Raw genomic sequence first — 13,128 nt, 5'->3', positions numbered from 1 at the left:
AAAAAAAAAAAAAAAAAAAAAAAAAAAGAAAGAGGAATATGACTCTGCAAAGTTGTCCTCTAACTTCCATGTGCATGCTGTGGTATGCACATCTTTATACATCATATATGCAGACACAAGTAAATAAGAGAGTTTCCTTTGTGATAATAGTAAGTTTTCTATGATTTCTTTTGTTTAGTTAATATTTTTTAGTTATCTTACAAGCTCTCTTAGAGCTTTTTCCTACTAGGATGCAAAAAAAAAATTGATTAAGATACTTTGTTATTTGAATACCTTTGTAATGAGTGTAATTTACCTCATGGGAGAATTTGGCTTACCTTTTTACCTTTCAGGTTAAACTTTGAAGATAAAGTTATTTCTAACATAGCAGAAATAGAGAACAATGCGTTACAAGTAGAGGATAACGTATCCGAGGAACAAGAAGGGGCATCATCAGAAATCTCTCAGAAAAGAAATGATCTAAGCTCTGAAGTTCAACCACAGTCTAAAAAGAGTTTTTCAGAATTGTATTTAGAAACTATCAAGAAGAAAACTAAATCCAGGTAAAGTTATGAAACCGTCCTCATGGACATTCCTTCTGTTTCATTCTATGAACCATATCTGGGATTCCCAATCTTATTTAACATAGAAATCTTTTTCTTTATTTTTTATTCAATTATAAAAATTTTATTAGAATTTTGTACAATATATTTAGATCATTTGTACCCCTTCCTACTATATGACACCCCAAACTTCCCAGATCTACACCCCTTCTTTTCTTCAAATGCGACTTGTGGTCTCTTTTTCTTTCTTTTTTTTTTTAAAAACACCTGGCAGGTCCCTTTTGTGCTGCACGAATATTCTTGGATGTGTGGCCTTCCACTGAAGCATGATTGACTTACTAGGGCTTCATCCTTAGAGAAAACTGAGTCTCCCTCTGCCAGCCTTGGTTAGGGGTGGGCTTTTGTGCTCACCTGGGCTGGCGTGAGTTTGCACAGGTCTTGTGTATACTCTGAGTTCATATATGTAGCTACCCTGTTAAGTCTGGAAGACGCTGTTTCTTTGTAGGTCACCTTTGCTTTGACTCTTGCATTCTTTTCCCTTCTCCCCGCCAGTGATTCCTTGATTATTTGATCACTTGAGAGGAGGGGATGTGATGTAGATACCCCTGTAGGGCTGGACACTCCACACTTTAATTCTTTGTGTACTCGCACCAGTTTGTAGGTCTCCTTCGTCTACTACAAATACTTGCTTCTCTTGAGGAGGGTCGGGAGATACATTAATGTGTAGACAAAACGAAATCCAATAGGACTTGGTTTAATAATATGTCCATTTAGAGAATAAGATAGCAGGTTGTCCCCTGGGCTTGTGACCTGTGTAGCCACAGTGCCAGGTACGGGTTTCATCTTGTGGAGTGGCAGCTAAATCCAATTAGGAAGTGGTTGATTACTTCTGTGCTATTCAGACTGGGATTGTATCAGTGAGCCCATCTTGAGACGAGTCATTTTATGACTCAGATATATGGTGTCTTCAGCAATAGGGTCTTATTGTCAATTCTGAAGGATAACCAACAGCACTGACAATATTCTTTAATGTTTGGAGTCTGTGTTCTAACTGGCCAACAACTCCAAAAAAAGCAACCCATTCTGGCACATGGCTTTTTGTTAGCCCGTGGTGGCTAGTTATTGCTCTGTTACAAGGTAACTCTGAATCTCATAATTTGAGTTTCTTTTCCACCTTTCATTTGTGTGTGCATGAGATACCTCTTGTATGTATCAAAAACTCATACTGAACAATGAGTTCTGATTTGCCAGAGGATTTATTATTGTACTGGTCTTCCATGCCAAGTTGAACAAAATACAGAAATGCTACATTTCAGGTTTCTTAATGGCTGAAGAATATTAAATTGTGATAGTATACCATGCATTCATCAGTTGGTGAACATCTAGGATGTTTCCATTTCCTAGCTAGTGGGGATTTAGGAATTTCACCTCTAGTGGCAAAATATGGTCCCTGTCTGTCCCTCTTAATCATTCCTTTAGTTTCCAAAACCAACAAAATAGAACCACAATCCTATCCCATTATTCCCAGCTGTGATACAGAGCATCCTTGAATATGGATGAGCAGGTGTCTCTATAATAGAATAAAGAGTCCTTTGGGACTATACTCAAGAGTGGTATGATTGATTCATAGGTTAGTTCTGTTTTTTAGCTATTTGAGGAATCACCATGCTGATTTCCATAGTGGCTCTATTAATTTGCTTTCTCATTAGTAGTGCATGAGTGTTCCCATATCCCTACATTCCTGCTAGTATTTGCTGTCTTTTTTTTTTTAATCTTAGACATTCTGATTAGTAAAGGATGAAATCTCAGAGTTTTGATACATATTTCTCTGATGTCTAAAGTTGTTCTAAAATAAAATTTAATGTGTTCTATCTACTTAAACAATTTTATGTACTTAATAATGTGCACATAGGGATTTCTAAAGCCTGGCCACACCTAAAATTAATGGCAGTTAGAGCAGAGATCTACTGCTTGCTTTATTGGAAGAAATCAAGTGCCTTTCACCCTTCCTAGTGAACAGTTTCTGCACTACACATTGCAATATGTAAGCCAAGTCCATGTTTGTTTGGCAGTTGCTATTTTCTCTTAAAGTCTAGACTAGACTTCTAGGGTTTTTCAAGTTTACTTCTGAGCTCTTACTTCCTGCCTTATTTTTATTATTTTATGTAAGTTGTTTCTTAATTTAGACAACTTTCCAGTTTAGAAGTTTTTTATTTGTTTTTCTGAAAGAGTGCTAATAGATACATTAGGAAGTTTTTATAATATAAAATATAAAATTACATTATATAATATGAAATATAATATAAGAATTATGGTGAATGAAGTTTCTCTTTTGTTCAGTCTTTGTTAACACCTTCCCCCCACACTTGGTATGCATGTTATCCTACCCACCATCTAAATCAAATATATTTGTGAACTTTATACCATATCTGAGAGAAAAATGATTTTTTCAAGTGTCGTTTTTGATAATGTAGCGAGTGAAGTTCTATAGTCACATGTAGCAGCTCAGTGACTCCTTATGCTTTCTAGTATCAGTCTGTCTGTTCATCAGTATCTTCTAGCTTCTTTGCAGTTCATTATGACTAACTCCATCTTGCCCAAAGATAACATCGTCTTTAATGATTTTTCTACTTACTCAGAAATCATCTATTTCTAACTTTAATATCAATGTTGTTTACTAAGCTTATATTTAACTGGAATTGGTTACATCATAGTGCATTGAAGTAGGAGAAGAGAGGAAGACAACTATGAGGTCTTGATTCCTGGTTTGGGGTTGTGTCTTAGGATTTTCCTGCTGTGAACAGATACCATGACCAAGGCAACTCTTATAAGGACAACATTTAATTGGGGCTGGCTTACAGACTCAGAGATTCAGTCCAGTATCATCAAGGAGGGAAACATGGCAGCATCCAGGCAGGCATGGTGCAGGGGGAGTTGAGAATTTTACATCTTCATCTGAAGGCTGCTAGCAGAATACTGACTTCCAGGCAGCTAGGACTAGGGTCTTAAAGCCCATGCTCATAGTGACACACCTACTCTAATAAGGCCACACCTCCTAATAGTGATATTCCCTGGGCCGAGCATATTCAAACCATCACAGGTTCATTAAAAATGCTTAACATCACATTCTTAGAGAAAGAACTAGTGATTACAAGTGACATATAGACAAAGTGGATTACATTTGTCTGTCAGTTTGGTTATTTCTTAAAATGTTAAGCAATATGTCCATTAAACATTTATTAATTATATTCTCCTAAGTATGTTAACTTTGTTACTAGCTTTTATTTTTAATTATGTTAGTCAACTATTAAAACACTATTTTTTAGCATATCTATTATTTTACATTATAAGTTTTTAAGAATTTGGGATTAGAAAATGAATGTATCCTAATGAAAAGAGAAAAATATGTATTTCTTCCATTCTACCATTGCTTCTATTATGAGTAAAAAGTAGTAGTTTTTCTTAAAAGGCTAAAACAGGAGTGTACAGACTACCTTTAGAGTCTGCACATTTACTCTAGTTTTTGATTTTTGCATATCTCACTGCGTTGTATGGTTTACTTAAAACTGGTGTAGAAACAACAGTGAAAAATGAGTGCATCTGATCACAGTCCTTTGAGTAATTCCTACTTCATATGACCTTTCTAGCTAACTGGACGAAGTGCTGTTCAATCCTAGTGTACTCATCCTTATTTTTACACTGTGTCTCTCTAGATGATGTGAATTGTGTATTAGTCAGGCTTTCTTTTGCTCCATGAAAGATCATGATCAAAAGCAACATTAGGAGGAAAGTGTTTCTTTAGCTTACAACTCTCAGGTCACACTCCATCACTGAGGGCACTTAGGGCAGGAATTCATAGCAGGATTCTGTAGGCAGGAACTGGACCAGAGGCCATGGAGGAGTGCTGCTTACGCTTGTTCAGCCTGCTTCTTAGGCTGTTTAGGACAAGGGTTATGGCACTGCCCACAATGAGCTAAGCCCTTCGTCTTAGTCAGGGTTTCTATTCCTGCACAAACATCATGACCAAGAAGCAAGTTGGGGAGGAAAGTGTTTATTCAGCTTACACTTCCACATTGCTGTTGATCACCAGAGGAAGTCAGGACTGGAACTCAAGCAGGTCAGGCAGCAGGAGCTGATGCAGAGGCCATGGAGAGATGTTCTTTGCTGGCTTGCTTCTCCTGGCTTGCTCAGCCTGCTCTCATATAGAACCCAACACTTCCAGCCCGGGGATGGCACCACCCACAAGGGGCCCTACCCCCATGATCACTAATTGAGAAAATGGCCCACAGCTGGGTCTCATGGAGGCACTTCCCCAACTGAAGCTCCCTTCTCTGTGATAACTCCAGCCTGTGTCAAGTTGACACACATAACCAGCCAGTACACCCTTCCACATCACTTATTAAGAAAATGCCCTATAGGCTTGCCTACTGACCAGTTTTATGGAGCCATTTTCTCAGTTGTGGTTCCTTGTTCTCAGACAACACTAGCTTGTGTCAAGTTCACAACCAAACATAACAAAAGGAAACATAACACATAAAACATAAGCACCAAAAACCAACCAAGATCTTGTTGTTTTGACACAAAAGGACATCAATTTTAAGTGACAACCTTTCTTGTTCATTTGTTCCCAAGATGACATGTTACTACCTATATCTTCATATAAAACACATTTCAAACTTAAAAACTCCACAGTCTTTAAAGTCACTCTCTTTAAAACATTAAAACAAAAGTCTGTTTGAAAGTTCAAAGCCTCTCTAAAATATCTAAGGTATCTCTCTAGTATCCAGTCTTCTAAAATATGGGCTTTTTATGTCTTTTAACTCTGGGCTTCTGTTTAAAAAAAAAGTTACGTACCATCAAATTCCAAGAGAGAAGAACCAGAGCATATTCACAGTCAAACTAAAACAGAAGAAACTCCAAATAATTGTGCAGCTCAGTGCAGCTCAGTGTCAGACTTCTGGCACATCACAGTCTTCTAGGCTCCAAAATGGCTTGCTATTAGGTGGAGGCTGGCTCTGCTGTGCACTGTACATAGGCTGCTACTGGCCTTGGCTGTCATCTCAGGCTGTTGACAGCTCCAAAATGCTGGAGGCTTCATTGCAATGGGGCCGCACCTTCATCAGTAACCTCTCCTGAGCCATCCTCAAGAAATCTAACCCTGTCACGTGGTGCTAAGTTTCAACATCTCTCCATGACCCTTTTATTTATGGCTTTAGAACCAGTGTGACCTGGGAAACTCTTATTGTTTGGCTGACAGCACAAGGTACGCCTGAGCCACCTCTGGACCACTTCTGTGGTCTGATTTTGTACTGATGTGTACAGCTTCTGTGTACTGATTTTGAAGAAACTCTTTCCTGAAAATTTTGCCTCAGTGATCTTAATCACAGCTTTTTCTTTAGCACCCGATTACCAGTATAGATAATCTGAACAAAGCAAAGGTCTCACTTTGGTGTCGATGATCTCTTGTTAATCACCAGTTCTTCATCTCTAGCTGACCATAACCACAAATTCTTAATTCAGATTTTAAATATTCCCAATAGAGTCTTTAAAGGACTCTCACAACTTTCCTCAGAAACTGTACAAGTTATGTGCCCATCTTTTGCATTGCTCTCAATATTTTCTTTCAAGCTCCCACACAACAGCCTACTGAGGTGCTCTAGGTACTCAGTAGCTTTTCAAGTCTAAAGTTCAGATGCTATCACAAACCTCCCCAAATCGTGTGGTCGGGCATGTCACGGTAACACTCCATGACCTGGAACCAATCTCTGATTTACCTAGGGTTTCTATTGCTGTATGGTAAAATACCATGACCAAAAGCATCTTGGGGAGGAAGGGGTTTATTTCACCTTTTCTGCACTAATTGTAGTCCTTCCTGAAGGAAAGTCAGAGTAAGAACCTGGAGGCACTAACGGGAGCAGAGGCCACAGGAGTGCTGCTTCTAGCCTTTCCAGGGTGGCTTGTTCAGTCTGCTGCTTAGATCATCCAGAACCAGCTGCCTAGGGGTGACACTGCTCACCATGGGCTGGGCCCTCCCATATTAATCACTTACTAAGGAAATGCTACACAGGCTTGCATCTTATTGGGGCATTTTCTCAATTATGTTTTTTTTTTTAATTATATAACAATTGCTTGTGTCAAGTTGACAAGCAAAACAAACAAAAGGAAACCAAAAACCTCCGTAAAACAAATAAACAAGCAAGCAAACAAACAAAAACCTACCAGGATAATCACTAAATGTGTGAGTTGCCTAAGATGTATAAATGTGTGTTCTTTTATGAATATTTTAGTAAATGTTGTCAGATTATAAATGGTGATTAGAATTAAAGCTGCCTATTTTGTAACTGAGTACATGCAAGTATGATAATGCTTCTTTAGTACAATAAATTTAGGGCTAAAGTTTCAGGGAAATAGGGCTACAGCCTCATGAGAATAGATTGTGTGGCATTGTTTGCTTTGTAATAAGAATTATCCTTTCCTGTTTTGTAGTACTATATTTCTTGTGCCTGTGATACCCTAGTCAATTCTGAACCATTATCATAATATTGAACTATATGTGAAAACAAGCTTGAGATTTGAACCTTAAGATCAAATTTATATGTTATAGTTCATTAATATGAATGAATAATTATTATATTTCTTTCATTTGATATCTGTTTTTGGTTGCCGTTATGAATAGAGTTCTGTTACATATGAAAAAAACAAGAAACCATTCAAGATCAGTTATATTATTGTTCTTTTAAAATATTAAGTATGGTTGTTTATTATATTTAATCTTGTTGTGTTTTAAATATGAAGAAATACAGGTATCTGTCCAAATAATTTAATCAAACATATAAATATGACATGTACTTTCTATTATAAGTAAATACATTTGGGTTATAATTATACAGTTGTGAATTTCAAGGTTTTAGTGTATATATTTAATGAAAGGCATTAAAATAGATGCACAGCTTTAAATTCCTATTATCCTCTTCTTAGTATAAAATAGAGGGGAGATTAAAGAAAATTGAAGAGCCACATGAACCGCTTCTTTAAACAGATAGAGATGTTATTTCCTGTATAAAATATTTATTCACTAAACAAAGATCTTTCTAAGTGTTACAGTAATGTTTTGTTTTAGTTCTGTGTTTAGGCATACAGCAGCAGTTCCACCTCCTCCATCTCCTCCAAACAACATGAAATTATTAGAAGATGAATTTATTATTGATGGGTCAGATAGAAGTTTTTCAAGTCAACCTTGGGTGAAGATACCAAGGAAAGGCAGACATCTGAGCCACCACATGCCATCTCCTGAAAACATTGCAGTGCCTCAAGGTAAGATGTCAAGAGAGAAACCTCATAATTTATCTGCGAGGACTTTTGTAAGTAACACACAGTCTGATAAAGCTCACCCAATAGAGGAAGCTCAGCTCTCTGGTGAAGACATCCTGCGAACTACTTGGACAAATGAGTTGGAAAATGATTGTAGATCTATAGAAAATAAAACGTGCTCTGAGAATGCTAAAAAACCAGCCACCCGGAAAAGGAAGCAGAGGAGGGTGTCTAAGACTGAAGAAGCCGAAGAGCTCAGCATGGGACAGAGTAACAGTGAAAATAGGAATATGTCAAAAGTTGGCCAAGACAAGTTACAAATCAGTTCAAAAAGAAACATGGAGGACTGTGAAGAGGTGACGAATGAGCCTATTCCCAAGAAATGTAAGCCAGCTTGTGGTAAGTGGTTATATTAATTCAGAGTATGAGTACTCTTGCATCATTTTATAATTGTTAGTATTTCTCTTAGCTTTGGGAGGCAAACAACAGAAAGCTCCTCTAAAGATTGACCCACCTTTTAGGGGTTCTTCTTGGAAATCTCTCTAGGTATAGTTCAGAGCAGACTCACTTGATATTTTTTTTTTTTTTTTTTACGTTCCTAAGGTAGAAACATACATGGAGAAGTAAGAGACTATAAACAAGTTAATAATATGGTCTTCCCCTGCTACTTGGTTATTTATATGGGGTATGCAGATTGATATAACTATATGGATGTGTATAAAATGAAAGTAGAGGAACAGAAAGTAAATCTCTACCCAACACTGCCATAGAGCTTTATAGCTTCATAAATACTTTTGAATATCAACTGGTTAATGAATATATTGTTCTGATATCTTGATATACTGATTATGATTTTTCATTGTTACAAATTGCCACACATTTAGTACATTAACACACTTACATTTTTTTAAATATTTTTTTAAATGAATAAATAGCTTTATTTATTTATTTTATGTATATGAGTCCACTGTCACTGTCTCCAGACACACCAGAAGAGGGCACAGGATTCCATTACAGATGGTTGTGAGCTACCATGTGGTTGCTGGGAATTGAACTCGGGACCTCTGGAAGAGCAGTCAGTGCTCCTAACCCCTAAGCCATCTCTCCAGCCCTTTAAAAAATCTTAAATAGTTCTTTAGGTCAGAAATTTCATGGTACTGAAACAGACTGAAAGATCTTCGTGTAGCTCTGTTCTTTTTGTGAAAAGTCTACTTCATGCTTTTTCTATCCTATCTACTTATCCATAATCCTAGACTTGGTCCTTCTCCATCATCAAAGGTAGCAATGGCTAGTTTCTTCTGTCACTAATTTTTTGCTTTTCCTGCTATCATCCCAGTTCCTGTGCAATCACACGTTTTAAGGATACATGGATTGAGCTAGTAGGGGTAATCCAAAGTAACCCCATTTCAAGGTTTATAATTTAGTCATGTTCAATGTCTTCTTCCAAAAGAAGATTTCAAAACAATTTAAGTGAAAGCTAGTGATTTCCAGTCTTATTTTTCGAGTAGTGGTAAGTACAAAGAAACAATGTTTTGTTTTTCAAAAGGCAGTCAGCTTAGGAAGCTAGACAGCTTAGTGCTTGCCTTCTGAGCAGAATGCCCTGGCCTGCAGGACAAGTTATTGGGGGAGTGAGGAGGGCCACAACCTGTGAATAAAGAATGGGCAAGAGAGACGATAGGACTCAAGGAAGCATTGCTTGTCAAGAGCCGTTTACTTGGTTGAGCAGGGCATATTTAAAGCAAAAAATCTTGGAGGGGAGGGGGAGAGGAAGGAGGGAGAAGGAAGTTTACAAGGGGAGGGGGAGAGGAAGGAGAGAAAAGGATGTTTACAGGATCTTCTGGGGCTAAGACCCCGGGGTGGGCATGGGGGTTGGGGGGGAGAAGTTCTCAGAAGTCATGGTACACTGAATGTTTCTTATCTCAGGGCTGGATCTTGGAGAGCAGGATGTTTATTCCAAGGTGCTCAGCCAGCTGGGGCAGGATGTTTTTCTCAGGTCTCTCATGGTTCCCAACAAGAATGACCTGAGTTTGATCCCCAAGCCCCTAGTCAAAAAATGATAGCTGTTGTGGTTTCATGCATTTGTAATACAAGTGCGAGGGAGGCAGAGATAGGCCTATCCCTGGGGCTTGATGATTAGCCAGTATAGCTTAAGTGCTGAGTTACAGGCAGTAGCTCTCTCAGTAAAATGTAAATAAATACATAAATGAGAAGAGGTGACATTTAGGGTTGTCCTCTGGTTTGGACACATGTGTACCTGTACGCATGTCCCTGCATGCACAGGCATACATATTCCTGTTTTAGTTTATGACAAGCAGGGTGCAATGTTTACATTTAATTGACAGAAAATCACATCTTATTGAAAACATATTTTCTTTTAAAGAAATAGAGGTGAAAATAGAATAGCTCATTGGATAAATGCAAGATGTTTTATTAATGAGCTTTATTTAAAATCTTTTGTGAACTTCTAAAAACTTATATTTTAGAATAGCTTTTGTGTTTTTTTGTTATATTAGAAAAGAAGAAAAAAAAGAATAGAACCCAAACTAACAAGGAAAAATCTAGAAAGAAATGGTTTTCTGCAGGGTCCAGGAACAAATTTGTTCCCGAAGAAGTAACTTTGCCTTCCAGGAAAAGTTGTAGAGTTTCTCAGAATTCATCTGACTGGTGGATTGTAAAATCAGATGAAGGTAAGTATTTTTATTTAAATTATCTTGTTTTTGTTTTTGTTTTGTTTTTGTTTTGTTTGTTCCAAGACAGGGTTTCTCTGTGTAGCCCTGACTGTCCTGGAATTCACTCTGTAGACCAGGCTGGCTTCCAATTCAGAAATCCACCTGCCTCTGCTTCCCAAGTGCTGGGATTAAAGCATGCGCCACCACCGCCCGGTTTATTTAAATTATCTTTATTGAAGGGTCCCTACAGTCATTCTCTATGATGTTATGTGTGTCTTATTCTCAGTATATAGAAAGCTTTTATGAAGATAAAATTAAATTGATTCACTGTTGTCAACTGAAGTATAAAATTCTCTAGTGTTCTGCATGTAGACAAGTGCTGTGGACAAACTGACAAAGTCAGAAGTCCTTGTGTTCATGAAAGTTTACATTCTATGAGAGAAGAGTATATCGATAAAATAATTCACATAATGACAGGTGTCTAAAAATCAGATGAAGGGTAAATAAAGTCAAGAAAGACAGCAGGGGTGAATAGGTAGAATTGAGTACTATATTGGTACATGGTACTATGATTGGGTAGGTTCCTACAAAGAAAGATGATAAACTGAGAAATTTGGAATTAGGGAAACAGATCTTAAGGATGATGTCTTTTCTATATTGCTGTGACAAAATACTCTGATAAATGAAACTTATGAGAAAAAGGATTTCTTTTGGCCTACAGTTCTAGAGGGTAAGACATGGCCTGAGGAGGCTAGCCTCTTAGGTTGCATCCACACTCAGGATCCAAAGAAGGAATGCATGCTGCTGCTCAGCAGCACCCTTTCTGCACTCTGTATCATCCAGGATCCAAGATGGCAGCCAAGGAATGGTGCCACCCATTGGCTATGGGTGGGTCTGCTCCCCTTAGTTAACAGTAACAACTAAGCTAGCCTCCCGTAGGCATGCCCAGCCCCATCTCCTAGCATATTAGGTCCTGTCAAGCTGACAGCATGAAAGGCTGGAGAATCTTAGAATTTAAAATGAAGGCATTTAATACAAATGTATGGTGTATAACCTTTACCTAAAAGGACATGGAGGGCCACTGTAGCCAGCCAGAAATATAAAATAGCCAGTTCCAGGAACCCAGAGCCTCAGGGCTCTGGTTCTCGATACCTGCCCCTCCTGAATGATCCACAATGAGGGCGGAACTAAGAATGAAGGTCTAGTGGTTTATGAGACTCTCCACCCTGTCAACCAGTAGATGAAGATTACATTCCTAGAATGAATGTGTTCCCCTCCCTAATTGAATACCTTGGGTCAGGTCCCTCAGAAATTTTCCACTGTTTTTATGTTCTGTTTCCTTGGTAACTCTCTCTCCGCCCCCAGCTTCCCTTAAATACCCCACACTTCTTGTGTTCTGGGTTGAACTCCTCTGACTGGCAAGGTCATGAGATCGACCCCAGAACCGGTATCCCCAATAAACCTCATGTGATTGCAGCAAGTTCGGTCTCTCATGAGTCATTGGGTGGTCGCATCATCCCGAGACTTGAGTAAGGATCTCACCAGTTCTGGGGGTCCTTCAAGCACTGATCATTATAGATGGTCAGGCAAGTAATGCGCAAATCCAGAGAGAGGATTATTTAAGAGAGTTTATAATGGAAGTAAAAAATATCTAGTACATGTCCTGAAAATACAATTGAAAAAAAAATTTAAAAAAATTATATGGAAACAAATTTAACTTATGAAATCAGTATGTATATTTTTATGTAAATGTAATAATGTTGGTATTTCAGTGAGCTAGATCATTTGAACAAATATGCTAATTTTAAATTGTCATTGAATTTTCAGGTTCTGTTGATAGAAATTCTAAAGAAGAAAATCAGTCATCAGTGGTATATCCCAATAGAAAAAAACAGACTAAGAGAAATCATGTATCTAAGAATACTAGGAAGAAACCTTTTCCATCAAAAAGACAGAAGACAGAGGACAGCTCAAGAGTACTGAATTCTTCAAATGTAAAGGGTTCTGGAGGAAGTGTTAGTGGCCGTGATGCCATTTCTGGTTCCCAGAGGAAGTCATTGAAGAGCATTGAGGCAGACCCAACTCAGAAGAGGCTTGATATTTCTGGGTAATTTTTCTTGTATTTACAATATAGCTGTCTTTTCTTTTTCTCATTCAGAATTTACTGGCTTGGCCTTGTTGTGCAGTATTCAGAGTAAGGGTAAGCATAAAGAACTCTGACAGAGTTGTTCTTAAATTCAGGCTCTGCAATTAGCTAAGTGACACCTAGGCACAGAACTACTCTGAACTTGTTTCCTCATTTGGGAATTGAAAGTGATAGATATCTAGTCATTATGCCACTTGGTGTCACTTTTTTTATTAGTCTCAGCTAGATTTGTATTGTTTCTCAATTTTTTTTTTTTTAATTTGGAGTCTTTGTAAACTCTAGATACCTTTATGAACCTGATTCTAAATCTTAAGGTTTACAACTGAACATGATGATATTTACTATAGCCAATTTTATATTGCTTATATGATCATTTGTATATTGTTTCTAGAAGATAGAACATTTCAAAATAAAATTGAAAACTGTAATTTTTTTTTTTTTTTTTTTTTTTTTTTTTTTT

General features: G+C 37.6%; 1 protein-coding gene across 7 annotated transcripts in view; it reads left to right on the top strand.

Annotated features, from left to right (window-relative positions):
* The window catches only part of Cenpc (centromere protein C), a 72,007-nt gene that overhangs the window by 26,694 nt on the left and 32,185 nt on the right, over window positions 1-13,128 (top strand). For 6 of the 7 annotated variants that reach the window (XM_031342903.1, XM_031342901.1, XM_031342907.1 and 3 more), the window contains 4 exons: window positions 333-542; window positions 7,663-8,252; window positions 10,367-10,540; window positions 12,350-12,629. In XM_031342903.1, the coding sequence (XP_031198763.1) occupies window positions 333-542; window positions 7,663-8,252; window positions 10,367-10,540; window positions 12,350-12,629 (1,254 nt within the window). The remainder of the gene's footprint in view (window positions 1-332; window positions 543-7,662; window positions 8,253-10,366; window positions 10,541-12,349; window positions 12,630-13,128) is intronic. The other variant, XM_031342905.1, reaches the window with a different exon arrangement.

The sequence above is a fragment of the Mastomys coucha genome, unplaced genomic scaffold (genome assembly GCF_008632895.1).
Source record: "Mastomys coucha isolate ucsf_1 unplaced genomic scaffold, UCSF_Mcou_1 pScaffold22, whole genome shotgun sequence".
Taxonomy (NCBI): domain Eukaryota; kingdom Metazoa; phylum Chordata; class Mammalia; order Rodentia; family Muridae; genus Mastomys; species Mastomys coucha.
The sequence above is the reverse complement of the archived record's forward strand: the minus strand, read 5'-3'. Positions and strand labels throughout refer to the sequence as shown.